The following is a 19,683-nucleotide window of genomic DNA, read 5'->3' as shown; positions in this document are numbered from 1 at the left end:
TTGATAAAACTGTATTTCTACGTTGTTTATAGATGTGAAGTATAGGGTTTGATAAAACTGTAATTACAACATTGATATACGGATGTGAAGTATAGGGTTTGATAAAACTGTTATTACAACATTGATATACGGGTGTGAAGTATAGGGGTTGATAAAACTGTATTTCTACGTTGTTTATAGATCTGAAGTATAGGGTTTGATAAAACTGTAATTACAACATTGATATACGGAGGTGAAGTATAGGGTTTGATAAAACTGTTATTACAACATTGATATACGGATGTGAAGTATAGGGTTTGATAAAACTGTAATTACAACATTGATATGCGGATGTGAAGTAAAGGTTTGATAAAACGGGGGTTCCCGAAAACTTATAGGAATGTGAAGTTTATGTTATAAAGAGAACGACTTTGTCTAAAATGGTTCACGCAAATATGTTGATGATGTACGAGTATATTTATAAACAATTTATATTAAATGAAGAAAACGGTGGAAAATTAAAATCGATCAAAATTCAAGAATTTTGCCTGAGGTTTGTCTAACAATGACTGAATGATGGTATTGGTCTGCCTGGAAGTACAATCAAATAAGTGTTGAATGGTAGTTTTCATTCAATATCAATGTAACTGATTTGCCTTCGTGCAGGCTGAATGTTTAAAATAGCTGCGACACATGTTTCAGTAGATCAGTATTATACCATCGATGAACGCTGGATAGTGTTATAGTCTCGCATGCTCTCGGCTCTAGTTTAATGGCGGAGCTCCGCACATGTGCTGTGCCCCAAGGTCCGCATTTTCTTCCTCTGTTATTTTATAAAGGAATAGCAATCAACCACCAAATAGACGGCTCGTCTTCTTTTAATTGCAAAGTGTTAACTAATCAATTAATTCGGTACAGAGAGAGTCACATCTGATATTAAGCCTCATTGACATCATTCACACCTCAGAGTGGCAAAGCCAATAACAGACCAGAGGACAGACCTTCTACATATTTAAATATGTTCGAGTTATCTCCCTTAGTCCTACAACCGAACCTCTGCTAGGTGTTTTTTTTTCATTTTAAAAATCAGAGAAAAAAATTCTACATTTTTGTAACAAATCAAATGAGCAAAACGGTATTCCTTTTAAAAGTCACGAAAACGTCTTTTTTCGTTCGAATTAATTTACTGAGTTTACTAATTCTGAGTATATGTGTCATTAAATAAAGCGAACTTCAATTGAAACCAGGCTGTCTTTCCGTTTTAAAGGTATACCCCATACAACCGTGACCTTTAAATTGTTTTCGGTTGGGGATTACGGTTTTCTACACCCTCCCACACTAATTGGGCCAATTTGAATTACTGTTGCTATGACGTGGTCATGTGATGTCGGGGCGGATCACGACGCACCTCTATAACTGAATAGGTAGAGACAGACGGTTTATTGGTCAGTTATGTATTAGTCGGCATCATCATTGTTCGGCGACTATTACAGTGGATATTGCATAGTCCAGTGTGGTCAGTGTCCGGAGCGGCCTATATGTATACATCTCTTTGATAGACTTGACAGCTATTTGACAATAGGATCATATATTTATTTTCAATGCAAACAAGAATGTGACCGCAGTGTAGGGTAAACAACATTTGAACATGCGTGTAAGTAGGGTTGCTGACAGAAACTGGAGTCACCGTCACTGGTAGGAGGGACCGTGGGAGCCAGAGACGTATTACCCCTCCCCTCACACAGAGCAGGCAGCCCGTGTATAATCTGGCGCGCTCTCGACCCGTAGTAAAGCTGTAGTAAGCGTTGGCTGTATCTGATGCTGACGTTCTCGGTCATACAGTCACTTAGGAAGTAGACTTGCATGACTATGGCGTTGTAACGTTACCCGCAATGTCCAATATATTTGTATTTTGTGCACCAGTTTTTATTCTATGGATGTTAAAATGTGTTCATGGACAGTCTATTGAAAGTGTATGCAAGGAATCATGTGAGGCGAATCTGGTAAGTTGACGTTCACTCTTTCTATTGTTTTAAACTTTAAAATAAACACATGGCCTTTCCAAATTTGAGAGTCGGTATCACTGGAAGCCAGTCGTGTAATGTCGATAAGAGTATTTCACTCGGAAGCATCACACATGGAAATGAGGGCCAAGCTACAGTGATTTGTAACCGTTTTGGACCATTTACAATGATTTCACTCCGTATAGATAGGGTTTCTCCAAACAGTCGCTGTATGCTGGGGACACTCGGTGTATACGTGGTGCAAACCTGTATTGTATTTTATAATGGTACGACATTTTCACCATTGACTTTTGACGAAGTATTTCCTATCATTTCATATATCCTGTCCACGGGAAAAAATACAATCACTTAATAGTTTATTAGCTATGGTCTAAGTACAGGGTGAAGAAAGTCCTAAGTATTTGATAAATTACTCGGAGTTCTGATCACAAATGTAAAACCAATAAATCTCGCTACCCCCAATATCAGAGTTAATTTGGCGTGACTTACGATGACCAGTAGTGGACTTCCCTAAGATGACACGAGCTCGTTAGACCCACGCCGACTGACCAGTTGGGTACCAATTGGATCCTTGCTGGAACAGGGAGCGGTCAAGTGTTTATCACTGTTATCGGTGCGACCGACACCTGTAACAATTAAAAGGGGATTTTGTTTGAATTGTTTCTGAATCAGGACATTTCACAATTATGCTTCATGACATATGGTATGATATATGTCGATGTTTGGCACGCTCATAGCCCAGTGGAAGCTATATATGTGGGTCAAATGGTACCTTGACCACTGGATTTCAAGATGGCGCCGGTGAGTGTGCACGTACCTAGTGAGCACGGAAAGTAATTGACCAACGTGTGTGGTTTGCGGCTTCAAAGATACCACTGGATTGCTCCGTTTAGAGGTCTCGGCTCGCAAGTGGTTCAGGTACCATTAGAACTGATTTTTGTCGCGTATTTCCTTCGTATTTTACATCTGAACATATGTGACTATCTCCCTATATTGTATATATACCGACAGGTAAATTCACGTGTACGCGACTCGGTACGGCCGGCGATTCGTCACGGTCTAGTGTACACCATACCTTGTGATGTGAACAGGTATGAGTACGCGTACGATGAATGGGGACTTACATGGCACATGCAGTACGGATACCTCAGCAGTTTTAAAGGAAACGCGTACGATCCTCTATGGTGACACTTTAAGTATGAGTAAGGGAACGTCCGAAATCAGTAACGCGGACATTATCAACATGATGACGCGCATGGACAAGAGACTTCAACATATTGAAAGTCAAGTAGATAAAATAGATCAGGTACAACAAGCTCTCACCCTTTTGTCATCGCGTGTGCGTGAAGTCGAAGATAAGTTTGGAAGCTTGTCATGTCAAACGCGTGAGCTTGAGCACAGTACAGAGACAATTGGACAGTTGTTCGACACTATGAAGGTTACAACAGATAAGCACGAACATGATATATGTGTCTTAAAACAGCAGACAGAGCGATCAAACTCCGATGAAGTGATACGTGAGGTTTCAAAAGCGAGTTGTGAAAGAGACGAGCTGAAAGCGATTGTTACCGACTTACAATGCCGCTCAATGAAGGCAAATCTTGTGTTCACGGGTCTCAGTGAGAACGTCGCAGAGGACACCGAGGTCCTGGTTAGGTCATTCATACACAACGAGCTAGACATTGACGATATTCTCGAGTTCGGTAATGTGCATCGATTTGGTAAGAGGAAAAGAGGAAAACCTCGTCCTATTGTGGCCCGGTTCCTTTATCAGAACCAACATAGTTTGGTGCTGTCCCGTACACATATGCTACATGGTACGCATTACGGCGTGAACGAGCAGTTCCCTGCAGCCGTGGAAGAAGTCCGCCGGGGACTTTATCCTGTGGCAAAGCGACTGAGGAAGCTAAGGCACAAGGTCAAGTTTGTGAGAGATAAAATGTACGTCGATGGGGTCTTGTACACTGGAGAGGAGAATGACGTACAAAGTAATACGGTCCCGGAGAACAGACCAACACACTATAATGGTAGGCCAGCTAAACGGCAGCGACAACCCTCAACACCTAAGGATGACAGTCATAGTAACTCAGGCGTGAGTAGCTCATTTGAGAACGTGTCTACTTCAAACAGGTTTCAGGCGTTAACATCTCAGGGTAGCAATCGGGCTGTCGCGTCTGCTTGGGCCCTTCCCGGAAACGGTAGGAGGGGGCAGTGTGATCGTGTAAATGGCGGTCAGGCACAGCGTACGTCACTTCCGACACCCACGGGATCTGGGTCTGAGGAGACTAACGTCAAATCGGTGCTGTAGGGGTCTTCGGAGGTCAATCACACTCTTCATATTTGTAGCTGGAACGTTCAGAGGGGTTTGAAAAGTAAGATCGAGAATAGCTCATTTTGTGAATCATTTAGTGAGGCAGATATTGTATGCCTTTCGGAATGCTGGTTGGACGACGCGGACGATTTCGCGGTGAATGGTTTTGAGCATTTTCAACCTGTCCTCAGATCCAAGTGTAAAGGAGGCGGTCTAGTGTGTTTATTCAAACCATGGTTGCGTGGTTTTATTTCTCTACAATCCGTACAATTGGACAGTATTTTATGGATAAAAATCGACAGCAAGCTTTTCCCTGATAATAAAGATGTCTTTATAGCTCTAACCTATTTACCGCCAGTAGGATCAGTTTTCTACGGCGCATATGAAGAGGACTTCTTTCAACTACTAGAGAACGGTATAGGTCATTATAGTGCCTTAGGTAGAGTATTTGTAATAGGGGACCTTAACTGTCGGACTGGTAGAGAACCAGATTATATATCGATCGACTCGTTACACGAAAGTGTCCATCGTCAACTTGATGGTTTTATGTCTTATCCTCAGGAGCCATGTGACGTAAAGCGTAACTCAGAGGACCTACAAATTAACACTTTTGGGCGTAGTCTGCTACAGTTGTGTAAGTCAACGGGAATTCAGATTCTTAACGGTCGTACTATAGGTGATCCAGATGGTAAAATAACGTTTTGTAATTCAAATGGTACAAGTGTAATAGATTATGTATTAGCTGATAAGTTGTCGATGGCAAATGTCAAATCTTTTGAAGTTGGTCGTTTTAATGAATATTCTGATCATGCACCTATATATGTATGTTTAAACTGCTTTAAGTCAAAAAGTGCCTATTGTAACTGTTGCACTGTAGATAATAGATTTTCAACAGTAACCAGGGTAGCATGGTCTGATGAGGCCGGGAGCAATGCAACCAATCACATTTATGATAATAGGTTTTTGATTGAGAGTTCAGTAGATCAACTTGTTAATACAAGGGAAAGTATTGATAAATGTTTAGAAAATCTTGTGAAATGTACGCATACTTTGTTTGATAACTTTTGTGTTCGTAATAGACAGATATCGAACTGTTCATGTGTTTGCCATACTGGAAAGTTAGATAAGAAAGGGCCAGATAAACCTTGGTTCGATAATACTTGTAGATTGTTGTATAATAGATATAAAAGTGCGTTATTGAGTTTTAATGTAGACCGGTCATTGACAAACAGAGTAAGCCTTGCGCAAGCCAAAAAACAGTATAAAGTATGTGAGAGGAAGTTGAAGCGAGCCTATTTGAGAATGGAAGGGAACATGCTGGATCTGTTAAAGAGGAATAATCCTAAAGAATTTTACCGTAATTTTTCTAAGCGGAAGGCCTGTGATACGGGTAATTTATCGTTAACTGATTTTTTTCAATACTTCAAAGGTCTCGCTGATGTACCTATCGTCGAAAGTCGAGGTCATAGTTTGATTGATAGAAATACTGATTGTGTTTATCCAGAGTTAGATGTGGATTTTAGCATTGAGGAATTAACAGATGTAATTAGGGGTTTGTCTCGTGACAAGTCGGCTGGTACTGATATGTTACTTAACGAATACATAATTGAATATAGAGATATTTTTTCCCCTGTTTTGATCAGGTTATTTAATTCTATGTTACATGTAGGATATTTTCCAGAGTCCTGGGCGCAGGGTGTTATTATACCTCTTCATAAAAAGGGGGATAAAAACAATGTGAATAATTACAGGGGAATAACATTAATTAGTCATCTAGCTAAGTTATTTACTTCCTTGTTAAATAAAAGATTATTAAAATGGAGTACAAGAGAGGATATTGTTACCGATGTCCAATTTGGTTTTAAACCTGGGTTTGGTACCAGGGATGCTATTTTTACATTACATAGTTTAATAATAAATACATTAGAACAAAACAAAAGGCTGTATTGCGTATTTGTAGATTACAGCAAAGCTTTTGATAGTGTAACACATGATAAACTTTGGTATAAACTTTGGAAAAGTGGTGTTAGTGGCAGACTGCTAAATGTAATTAGATCTATTTATGATAATGTTCGTTCTTGCATAAATTTAAATGGTAAATTGTCTACTATGTTCGATTTACATGTCGGTTTATTACAAGGGGAATCGTTATCGCCCATGCTTTTTTCATTATTCGTTAATGATATGGAGAGTGAGTTTTTAAATTCCAATTGTCAAGGTTATGAACTACAATTGATTAATCTGTTTATGTTAATGTATGCCGATGACACAGTTTTGTTTTCGGAAGATGTTAACAATCTTCAGCACATGCTAGATTGTCTGCAATGTTACACTGATAAATGGAATTTAACTGTTAATTATGATAAAACTAAAATTGTAATTTTTAGAAAAAGTAAAAGAATCTTACCTACTGAAAACTGGACGTTTAATGGCAAGTCAATTGAGATAGTGGACAAATTTTGTTATCTAGGATTAGTTTTTTATTATAATGGAAGATTCACCGTAGCACAAAACACGTTGGCATCTCAAGGCAGGAATGCTTTTTATCTTTTAAAAAGAAGAATGAAAGATTTTATCCTTAATACTGAAACTAAATTATCTTTGTTTGATACATATGTGACATGCATACTGAACTATGGATGTGAGGTATGGGGTAATTGTTTATCGCCGCAAATCGAAAAAGTCCATCTTCTCTTTCTTAAAGATTTATTAAACGTTAAGAAAACCGTCAATAGTTCTATGGTTTACTTTGAGACAGGAAGTTATTCCTTACATATAAAGCGCAAAGTAGCTATAATTAAATACTGGTTAAATATTTTGAATACAAATAACTGTGTACTAAAAGCATGCTATGATGCACTACTTGAGCTTAATGTCAAAAAGCCGAATTGTAAACTTAACTGGGTTTATCATGTTAAAAATGATTTATATAGAATGGGTTTTAATCATATTTGGGATGTTCAATATGTTCCAAATGAAAAACAATTTGTGGAAATGTATACCCAACGTCTGCATGACGTATTTATTCAGGAATTACGTGGTGCGTTTGAAACATCTTCTAAATGTTATTTATATAGACATCTTGTCGATACTTTTAATATGCAATTCTATTTAGTAAAGCCTTTAACATTTAATACCAAAAAAATGTTGAGTCAATATCGCATGCAGGCGCATTCCCTTAATATCGAATCTGGACGTTATAATGGGGTTCCGAGAGGTCAAAGATTATGTTTTGCCTGTGACAAAAATGATTTAGAAGATGAGATACATTTTATTCTTATTTGTCCTGCTTACTCTGTATTGAGAAACACATACATTAAGCAATATTACTTCCGATGCCCCAGTGTGTATAAATTAATTGAATTATTGTCATGTAAAAGTATTAAAACATTACGTAGATTGGGTCTGTATTTAAAATATGCTACCGCCAAAAGAAAAACCCTCGTGTAGTAATATTGCTAAATGATGTATTCTTTTTATGTGATAATTGCTTATATGGAATTGTCCTCCGCCATCTTGAAAATTTGAAATATGTTTTGTATTCTATGTATCAATTAACCTATATGCTGAATTGCATTCGGAAATAAAAAACTTAAAACTTAATCAGAATGGTCAGGACTGATGACGACCTAATCCCGTTACGGTTCCAAGTACAAACACATTAGACATTTGACGTTAATAAAGCTAATCCTATAATAATCCTTAGCGGTGTGCTATGGCCGCCAAAAGGAATGGACTTTAATTGGTTTATAATCGAAGTAATGATTAAACTATTTCATTGTGGTCCTTCTACCTTACATGTATTCTTTCCGATCTTCATATCCACACTCCGTAAATGTTTATTAAAATGGTCCTATATATTGTATAAGTTTACGTGCGCTTTATTTCCGACAGCGCATGTTGTGTATACATAGCACTAATATAAATATGTACGTGCATTACTTGTTCTCGTGCACACGTATATTACGTCCTTTAGCCTTCCCTTTCCCTCTTTATAAAAAAACCCAACATACACACATATATACACATACAAATATATATGTATGACCCTTTGTGTTTCTGTTCCCCGTTTGCTCCCCTAAGAAAATGGGTTTCTCCAGTCCCGATATATCTGGCCCCTAAACCCGACCGGTGGCAGGTGGTATCGTATTCTTACAAGTTGTACACCTCGGAGGAAAGAGGTGGTATAGCGAGGCAGGCAGGCGACAGAAAGCTGTGTCAATGATACCGGCGGAGATAATGAAAACCACGTTTTTCACCGTTTTTCTTACATTTGCCCCTCTCCCTACTAAATTCCCCTCCCTACACCCCTCCCCCTCCCAGCCCTTGATGGAGGGGCGGCTCCAATCCCCCACCGACTGTGATCCACTCTTCAAAGAGAACGTTTTCTCAATTATCCTATTTTGATAGACCGAGTCCTTAATATTTGGGTTGATTAAAACTCTAATCTAACGGATTTGTTTAAAAAAAGATTTTTTTAAAGAAAATGAAAATTTTGAAATTTAAATGATATCAGTGTTAGACTATCTAGTTAATAAATGTAAAATTTCAGTATAGTTTGCTGTTACATGTGATACATAAAAGATCTCAGAATAGCTAGTGAATTAAAATATACTTTCATACTATTTCTAGATAGTAAATTGAGGATTTCAGGATGTTAGTTATTAAGTGGTAAGATTTCCTAATACAATTTAGTTAGCTTGTAAAATTAAAATTTCAGAACAGTAAGGTAGCAAAATTAAGATCTCAGAATAGTAAGGTAATAAATCAAATATTTCGGAATATTTAGGTAATAAAGTTAAGATTTCAAAATAGTAAGGAAATAAATTAAAGATTTCAGAAGAATTTGGTAGAGAATTTAAGATTTCAAAATACTTAGTAAAAAGGTTAAGATTTAAAAAACAAAAAACAATATAATAAATAGAAGAATGAAACCTAAAAAAAAAAACAAGTAATGAAATAAATACACCCTGCTATGCACATGCATACATTACATATACTTTATATAAATCGATTTTAATTTTGACTCTGACATGTAGATTTCATGATTTAGAGAGAAAAGATAGAATTTGTATTTATTGTAATACTGGCGATATCGAAAACGAATATTATTTTATTATTAGAGGTGGTCATTATACTGATTTAAGAAACCGTTTCATTAAAAAATGTTATTATTAAAAACTAGTATGGCAACATTTTTAGATTTGATGACGACAAGAAATAATAAAGAACTGTCTAATTTAGCCAAATATCTGAACCAAAGTCAAAAAAGGAGATGCAATATTGTTTAATCTAAAAGGAATCACTGTCTACACTATCGCTGTAATTTTATCATGTATGCATGGTCGGAGTGTTGTATTCTTTGTTTGTAAATATATATGCACTGTACTGATTAACCGCAAGGTTTAAGGTAATAAAGAATGGAATCAATTCTGAGTGTTTGTAAAGTTAGTCACCTACACAAGATAAGTATCCGTCAGTTCTGAGTGTTTGTAAAGCGAGTCACCTACACAAGATAAGTATCCGTCAGTTCTGAGTGTTTGTAAATCTAGTCACCTACACAAGATAAGTATTCGTCAGCTCTGAGTGTTTGTAAAGCTAGTCGCCTACACAAGATAAGTATTCGTCAGCTCTGAGTGTTTGTAAAGCTAGTCCCCTACACAAGATAATTATTCGTCAGTTCTGAGTGTTTGTAAAGCTTGTCACCTACACAAGATAAGTATCCTTCAGTTCTGAGTGTTTGTAAAGCTTGTCACCTACACAAGATAAGTATCCGTCATTTCTGAGTGTTTGTAAAGCTAGTCCCCTACACAAGATAAGTATCCGTCATTTCTGAGTGTTTGTAAAGCTAGTCACGTACACAAGATAAGTATTCGTCAGTTCTGAGTGTTTGTAATGCTAGTCACCTACACAAGATAAGTATTCGTCAGCTCTGAGTGTTTGTAAAGCTAGTCGCCTACACAAGTTAAGTATTCGTCAGTTCTGAGTGTTTGCAAAGCTAGTCACCTACACAAGATGATTATTCGTCAGTTCTGAGTGTTCGTAAAGCTAGTCACCTACACAAGATAAGTATCCGTCATTTCTGAGTGTTTGTAAAGCTAGTCTCCTACACAAGATAAGTATCCGTCATTTCTGAGTGTTTGTAAAGCTAGTCTCCTACACAAGATAAGTATCCGTCAGTTCTGAGTTTTTGTAAAGCTAGTCACCTACACACGATAAGTATCAGCAAGTTCTGAGTGTTTGTAAAGCGAGTCACCTACACAAGATAAGTATCCTTCAGTTCTGAGTGTTTGTAAAGCGAGTCACCTACACAAGATAAGTATCCTTCAGTTCTGAGTGTTTGTAAAGCGAGTCACCTACACAAGATAAGTATTCGTCAGCTCTGAGTGTTTGTAAAGCTAGTCTCCTACACAAGATAAGTATCCGTCAGTTCTGAGTTTTTGTAAAGCTAGTCACCTACACAAGGTAAGTATTCGTCAGTTCTGAGTGTTTGCAAAGCTAGTCACCTACACAAGATGATTATTCGTCAGTTCTGAGTGTTTGTAAGGCTAGTCACCTACACAAGATAAGTATCCGTCATTTCTGAGTGTTTGTAAAGCTAGTCACCCACACAAGATAAGTATTCGTCAGTTCTGAGTGTTTGCAAAGCTAGTCACCTACACAAGATAAGTATTCGTCAGCTCTGAGTGTTTGTAAAGCTAGTCCCCTACACAAGATAATTATTCGTCAGTTCTGAGTGTTTGTAAAGCTAGTCACCTACACAAGATAAGTATCCGTCAGTTTTATCCGTAACAGTAAAAAGAGCGTTATTCTTTAATCCGACACATTTCAACAAATGAAAATGATGGTAAACCAAAGTAACAGAAGGTTTATCATAGGGTTGTTTAATACTTATGTTTAACATATCTATTGTCCCAAATTTGAGCAGAGGACTAGGCACAGGTTATATAGACTTATCAACGCCTTTTCCTCTAATACAGTGCATATTGATAATTTACAAGGCATACATACTATATTTAACAAGAAACTTTATTTAACGTCGCATATGTATCAAACAGAGAATATGATTGTTTTCATCCTCTGTACATTGTCCATGATTTGTGTAAAATATGTATTGTATACTGATGGGCCAATGACCCAAAGTTTGAATTAAACTTAGCCATCTTACTTATAACATTTCGTTGTTTGTTTTAGTTACGTAATTACAAATAACGTATAATCAAATCACAATATACGCGATATACATAGAAAACAAAAACGGATGGCTAATAGAAACCATCTTTAAAAAAGAGACCAATCTCAGTACTGTCAACATCCTAGTTTGGGAGGCAATCAGGGATTTCTTTTAATGAAACATAAAGATGACGAGATATTGTTCCCAAACGTTCCTATTTGACAGGTTATCTCAAACTTCGAGCTTTGTCAACTCTAATTAACCGGTCTTGGGGAGTTCCGCAGAAAACTCTCATGTTCGGGCATGCAGGAGCCTCAACGTAGTGGTGAAAGACGAGACCCACTAGCTTCCGTGGGACTCTGAACAGCTACAAGAACAACAGCAACAGGTGAAATCGTGTCGGACTAGGGTGTTTTTACTCAACACTTGTAATACTTTTACGATGCAGTGCTAACTATTTTTACGTTCAGAGTTACAATTCCAGACTAGGAAGTCGGCTTTATAGTGTACGTCATTTCTGGGATACAGCACGTGTAGACATGCTTTGAGATGTTAACATGTTGTGTACAGAACGTTTAGCCGCCACTCTCCGGGACCCGAACTTTGTTATGTACATTTTCTACAGTCATCATGTAAGGTGACGTGCCTGTGCTCGTGTCCTCGCACGTGTAGATAACTTTACTTCATCAGAGTTCAAATTGACGATATCAGCATTCAAATTCATAAGGATCACGCTTAGATTCGTAGATATTTGCTATTATGTCTGCCAAAAAACACACCAATAACAAATGTCTAAAATAGACTTCAATCTAAACTCTACTTAATACACAAATTGTGGCCAAGTCATCGGAACTTGGTTATTACGCGTCATTGAGGTGTTGTGCAATTCTTGGATCGATAGCGCGCGAATCCGACACCGCCCACATCCTTAACCGGAAGTAGCAGCACAGAGTCCCCGGGCGAGTGGAGGCCGAATTACAATCAAGAATATGGCACCGTAATCGACTCATGTTTCATTCTAGATAAATAAATATTTCTGATACGACTCCTACCGGAGGGAATGGTCAGCATACGTTTGTTGGTTTTTCATGGGGCCAAAAGTTAGTCTGGAGATGGAGTCAGCTTCCACCTGTCGATATAGTACATCGCTTGAAATTTTAATTAGAAACAAGCGTTTGAAGTGGTTTTGAATCTCGATTCGTACATAGCACTATCTTTCTGTGGAACCAAACACCAAACTGTTTATAAGATTTTCGTGTTTTCACGAGAAATATTTTCCCATGGATAAATGGTGTTTATATTGCCCCTGCCGACAGTGGGTCCCGGTCACCACTCGACCAGTTACAAGGTCAGTGTGGCCACGGTACATAATAGTTCAAAGCGATACTGTAAGGATACACTAGATACAGAAAACGTACGGAAAAAGTCTTATATGAAAATGCGAAACAGTTTATTTTTATTTCTCTTCTATAGAAGATATAGAATCTACTGTAAAGTTTGATCTGAGATTTGATCTGAAATTTGATCTAAAGGTTTTTCTGAGGTTTTGATCAGGCCCTGTAGGCAATACACTGAGTGTCCCCCTGGACTAGTGGGGGAAACAAGAGTCTACCACAAGGAAACGTCGCTAGCAAGATTGTGACATACCAAGCTCAGGAGGAGACTGGTCTGTTCAATTCAGATCATATGGAATCTATATCCCCTATCCTTTCGGAGGGCGATTACTCTTCATTCAAATTCAAATGTGGACATTTGAATAAAACATTTATTCAAAATTTTCATTATCTTTCCAATTATCTGTTTAGTTGACCGGGCGCGCACACACTGCAGAATAGTGGCAGACGCTAGTTTGTTACGTGCGTTAAAGAAAGCCAGATCTTAAAAGGGTGCGGTCAAATATCAGATTTAATGTGGTGCCCTGTTTAAAATGTGAACTGTTCTCTAGTTGGCATACATGAATATATACATTTCTAAATTATTGTTGTAATTTTCCTTTAGTCGTCCGTTGTATGCTTGTCATTTAAACATCTCCGGTAGTCGGTTGTCAACTTACGGTAGATTTTAAGATATCGGTGACTAAATATGAGATTCTGAGTTCGTTAATCGTGACTAAATGTGTGATTCTGAGATCGTTACTCGTGATTAAACGTGTGATTCTGAGTTCGTTTATCGTGATTAAACGTGTGATTCTGAGTTCGTTAATCGTGATTAAATGTGTGATTCTGAGTTCGTTAATCGTGATTAAACGTGTGATTCTGAGTTCGTTACTCGTGACTAAACGTGTGATTCTGAGTTCGTTACTCGTGATTTAATGTGTGATTCTGAGATCGTTAATCGTGATTAAATGTGTGATTCTGAGATCGTTACTCGTGATTAAATGTGTGATTCTGAGATCGTTACTCGTGATTAAATGTGTGATTCTGAGTTCGTTAATCGTGATTAAATGTGTGATTCTGAGATCGTTACTCGTGATTAAATGTGTGATTCTGAGATCGTTACTCGTGATTAAATGTGTGATTCTGAGTTCGTTAATCGTGACTATATGTGTGATTCTGAGTTCGTTACTCGTGACTAAACGTGTGATTCTGAGTTCGTTACTCGTGATTAAATGTGTGATTCTGAGTTCGTTAATCGTGATTAAACGTGTGATTCTGAGTTCGTTAATCGTGATTAAACGTGTGGCTCTGAGATCGTTTATCGTGATTAAACGTGTGGTTCTGAGATCGTTAATCGTGATTAAACGTGTGGTTCTGAGATCGTTAATCGTGATTAAACGTGTGGTTCTGAGATCGTTAATCGTGATTAAACGTGTGATTCTGAGTTCGTTAATCGTGATTAAACGTGTGGTTCTGAGATCGTTAATAGCCCAATTAAGTAGCGGAAGGCGACAATGCTGTTAGTAAACAAACAGAACCCGTGCCCCATTTGTTCCGATCATGGCGTGTTCTGGAACTGGACATATGTTAATATTATCATGTATCAGGTTTTTAAGTAACTTCAGCGCAGATTTCTCCGTGTCATGTAGGTTTCTAAGAAAAAAGTTCGGCCTAGACGGTATCGGAAGTTCCAATGTTTCCTAAACTATGATGACGACAATAGCAGGAAGTCTGCTATCTCACTACATGCCAAGGTCGCACTATGAGTGTCGGATTCGTATGACAAGATGACGTCAATACGTTGTATTTAACATACAAATAAAATAGGGTTTCAGAAAAAACGTGTTTTTCATAGTTATCGAATTCAATTTTTACAATTGATTGATAAACAAAGCAGGATTTATATAACACACCAAACGGAACCATGGACAATTGTGCCCTATCTGATGAATCAAGGAACACTGTCTATCCGTTTCCTCACTCCTTATTTCCGTTTCGCCACCATAACCATGACGACATTTTCCAGAATTCTACACACTGTTTCCTCCCGCTTTACGCCACCCACTTCACACTGTCTATATAGGCTGTAAGTGTAGGTGTCGCTCACAGTAATGGTAACTTGTGAATTTCTTTGTTTCAAATTTGTTGTCCACGAAATTGATTTAAACCAAGGAAAAGTATATACACAACTTCTCGTTCATCAGAGTATTACTTGCGTCAACTAATGTACCAGAAAATGGAAGAGAGAGAGAGAAAGAGAAATAAAATGCTTTGATCGCAAGTTAGCGAATTACAACACCCGTTACAAGTTAGAGAATTACAACACCCGTTACAAGTTAGAGAATCACAGCACCCGTTACAAGTTAGAGAATCACAGCACCCGTTACAAGTTAGCGAACTGCATCACCCGTTACAAGTAAGCAATTACAACACCCGTTACAAGTTAGCAATTACAGCCCCTTTTAAAGGTTAGCGAATTACAACACCCGTTACAAGTTAGCAAACTACAGCACCCGTTACAAGCTAGCGAATTACAGCACCCGTTACAAGGTCGCAAATTAGAACACCCGTTATAAGTTAGAGAATTACATCACCCAATAAAAGTTAGTGCTTAATCCTGATCTCTTTGCTTAACTTTTCAGACTTTGCGCGTATGGCATAGATCTACACACATAATTGAAAAGAGTCCCATTCAAACTCAGCCATTATATACAGAAGTCTGGAATGGATTGCACAGATCTATCACCGAGTCCTATGCTGGTCTCATGTTCACCTCCTTAGTTTGCCATCCCTTATTGTGTATACGAGCTGCAACTTCCTCTCATATAGTCTGTTTGATTCTGGAACAGCGATGTGTTCAGGACCTACATTTTGAGTGACAGCTCGTGATCAAATTGTCTGGTTAAGTCGATTTCAGAAAAGAATCTTAATCTTGGAAAGAACCAAAAGACGTAAATAAAATTACGTAAATAAAATTAGGTCGACTAGCCGGGTTTGACAGAATTATCCCCCTTGTGCTTAAAGCGATTGTTGTCCGACTGTTATAGGCGGCGTGAGTGACATTATTTGGTAGAGAGGTGACAAAAGTCGCGCCTACTTGACAAGCAATAGTCGCATTTCAATTGTCGGATAATTACCAAGGGTCGGGCTATAAAACTGTAACTCCATAGAAACAGAAACAAAACGGCTGTTTGTTATGTATACATATTAACAAGAAAAGTCTTTGTGACCGTCAACGACGTTGACGCAAAATCGTGATAACCTCGTTCGCTTTTCTATGAGTCATTATGTAGCGACAGTCCGCGCGTCTAACAGTTTTGGAGCTGGAGAAACGGTGCGTTCGAATGGATCTGCACGGCATGACGCGTTTTAAGGAGTGTTCGCGTGGATATATTTTTGCTAGCAATGGGAGATGTCTTAAGACAATTGTCACGTCTTCATACTGTGAACATTGCAGTGTCTTGACTTTAGTTTACTGCAAACCGAATGATTGCAGATCCCCGAAACTCCCCATTAGCATGAGCGACAAACTCACGCTATTACGTGTGAAGAGAAATTTAGAAACACGGTTCATAGTTCACTTTCTGTACTTTACACGTATTAGGAAAGTGTGAGGTTAGGAAAGTACAAATATTATGTGGGAAACCAGATTGTAAAACGTCATATTATGTCATTGTGTATAACTACAGAGGAAATCTAATACTATACAAAATAGCAGACGAAGTTTGCATTGTCGTGCTTGTAAAACTTTCCTACATGTCATAAGATAACATTGTCGTCCTAGTAAAACTTTCCTACATGTCATAAGATAACATTGTCGTGCTTGTTGTAATTTTTACATTGTCGTTGTTTTTGTAAAAATTCCTATAATTGAATAATTTCGTGGGAATAATAACATTGTTAGGATAAACTAAATTCTTAAAATTGTTAAACTGTAAGATTGTTATACTGTAAGGTTGTTATACTGTAAGGTCGTTATACTGTAAGGTTGTTATACTATAAGGTTGTTATACTGTAAGGTTGTTATACTGTAAGGTTGTTATACTGTAAGGTCGTTATACTGTAAGGTTATTATACTGTAAGGTTGTTATACTGTAAGGTTGTTATACTGTAAGGTTGTTATACTGTAAGGTCGTTATACTGTAAGGTTGTTATACTGTAAGATTATTATACTGTAAGATTGTTATACTGTAAGGTTGTTATACTGTAAGGTTGTTATACTGTAAGGTTATTATACTATAAGGTTGTTATAATGTAAGGTTGTTATAACACTGTCAGGTTGTTATACTGTAAGGTTGTTATACTGTAAGGTTGTAATAACACTGTAAGGTTGTTATAATGTAAGGTTGTTATACTGTAAGGTTGTTAAACTGTAAGGTTGTTATACTGTAAGGTTGTTATAACACTGTAAGATTGTTATAACACTGTAAGATTTTGATAAATTGTGAGATTGTTATAACACTGTAAGATTGTGATAACACTGTTATAATTGTTATTATATTGTTAGGATTATTATAACACTGTTCAGATTGTTATAACACTGTTCGGATTGTTATAACATGGTTCGGATTGTTATAACACTGTTCGGATTGTAAAAACACTGTTCGGATTGTTATAACATGGTTCGGATTGTTATAACATGGTTCGGATTGTTATAACACTGTTCGGTTTGTTATAACATGGTTCGGATTGTTATAACATGGTTCGGATTGTTATAACACTGTTCGGATTGTTATAACATGGTTCGGATTGTTATAACACTGTTCGGATTGTTATAACATTGTTCGGATTGTTATAACATTGTTCGGATTGTTATAACATTGTTCGGATTGTTATAACATTGTTCGGATTGTTATAACACTGTTCGGATTGTTATAACATTGTTCGGATTGTTATAACACTGTTCGGATTGTTATAACATGGTTCGGATTGTTATAACACTGTTCGGATTGTTATAACATGGTTCGGATTGTTATAACACTGTTCGGATTGTTATAACATTGTTCGGATTGTTATAACATTGTTCGGATTGTTATAACATTGTTCGGATTGTTATAACATTGTTCGGATTGTTATAACATTGTTCGGATTGTTATAACATTGTTCGGATTGTTATAACATTGTTCGGATTGTTATAACATTGTTCGGATTGTTATAACATTGTTCGGATTGTTATAACACTGTTCGGATTGTTATAACATGGTTCGGATTGTTATAACACTGTTCGGATTGTTATAACATGGTTCGGATTGTTATAACACTGTTCGGATTGTTATAACATGGTTCGGATTGTTATAACACTGTTCGGATTGTTATAACATGGTTCGGATTGTTATAACACTGTTCGGATTGTTATAACATGGTTCGGATTGTTATAACACTGTTCGGATTGTTATAACATGGTTCGGATTGTTATAACACTGTTCGGATTGTTATAACATGGTTCGGATTGTTATAACACTGTTCGGATTGTTATAACATGGTTCGGATTGTTATAACACTGTTCGGATTGTTATAACATGGTTCGGATTGTTATAACACTGTTCGGATTGTTATAACATGGTTCGGATTGTTATAACACTGTTCGGATTGTTATAACATGGTTCGGATTGTTATAACACTGTTCGGATTGTTATAACATGGTTCGGATTGTTATAACACTGTTCGGATTGTTATAACATGGTTCGGATTGTTATAACACTGTTCGGATTGTTATAACATTGTTCGGATTGTTATAACATTGTTCGGATTGTTATAACATTGTTCGGATTGTTATAACATTGTTCGGATTGTTATAACATTGTTCGGATTGTTATAACATTGTTCGGATTGTTATAACATTGTTCGGATTGTTATAACATTGTTCGGATTGTTATAACATTGTTCGGATTGTTATAACATTGTTCGGATTGTTATAACATTGTTCGGATTGTTATAACACTGTTCGGATTGTTATAACATGGTTCGGATTGTTATAACACTGTTCGGATTGTTATAACATGGTTCGGATTGTTATAACACTGTTCGGATTGTTATAACATGGTTCGGATTGTTATAACACTGTTCGGATTGTTATAACATTGTTCGGATTGTTATAACATTGTTCGGATTGTTATAACATTGTTCGGATTGTTATAACATTGTTCGGATTGTTATAACATTGTTCGGATTGTTATAACATTGTTCGGATTGTTATAACATTGTTCGGATTGTTATAACATTGTTCGGATTGTTATAACATTGTTCGGATTGTTATAACATTGTTCGGATTGTTATAACATTGTTCGGATTGTTATAACATTGTTCGGATTGTTATAACATTGTTCGGATTGTTATAACATTGTTCGGATTGTTATAACACTGTTCGGATTGTTATAACATTGTTCGGATTGTTATAACACTGTTCGGATTGTTATAACATGGTTCGGATTGTTATAACACTGTTCGGATTGTTATAACATGGTTCGGATTGTTATAACACTGTTCGGATTGTTATAACATGGTTCGGATTGTTATAACACTGTTCGGATTGTTATAACATAGTTAGGATTGTTATAACACTGTTCGGATTGTTATAACATGGTTCGGATGGTTATAACATAGTTTGGATTGTTATAACATGGTTAGGATTGTTATAACACTGTTCGGATTGTTATAACATGGTTAGGATTGTTATAACATAGTTAGGATTATCCTAACACTGTTAGGATTGTAATTACATATATTGGATTGTCATAACATCGGTATTAATGCTATAAAACCGTTTTTATTGTTATAAAGTTTAGATTAATGTGATTGTTACAACATTGTTGTTGTTAA

General features: G+C 37.0%; 1 protein-coding gene across 1 annotated transcript in view; it reads left to right on the top strand.

Annotated features, from left to right (window-relative positions):
- The first annotated feature begins 1,675 nt into the window (after positions 1–1,675).
- Positions 1,676–19,683, top strand: part of LOC110455093 — a 53,608-nt gene continuing 35,600 nt past the window's right edge. The window contains exon 1 of the mRNA XM_021505036.1: positions 1,676–1,982. Within this exon, the coding sequence (XP_021360711.1) occupies positions 1,872–1,982 (111 nt within the window). The 5' untranslated portion in view covers positions 1,676–1,871. The remainder of the gene's footprint in view (positions 1,983–19,683) is intronic.

The sequence above is a fragment of the Mizuhopecten yessoensis genome, unplaced genomic scaffold (genome assembly GCF_002113885.1).
Source record: "Mizuhopecten yessoensis strain PY_sf001 unplaced genomic scaffold, ASM211388v2 scaffold921, whole genome shotgun sequence".
In the NCBI taxonomy this organism is placed as follows: domain Eukaryota; kingdom Metazoa; phylum Mollusca; class Bivalvia; order Pectinida; family Pectinidae; genus Mizuhopecten; species Mizuhopecten yessoensis.
Note: the sequence above shows the minus strand (reverse complement) of the source record. Positions and strands in the feature narration are given on the sequence as shown.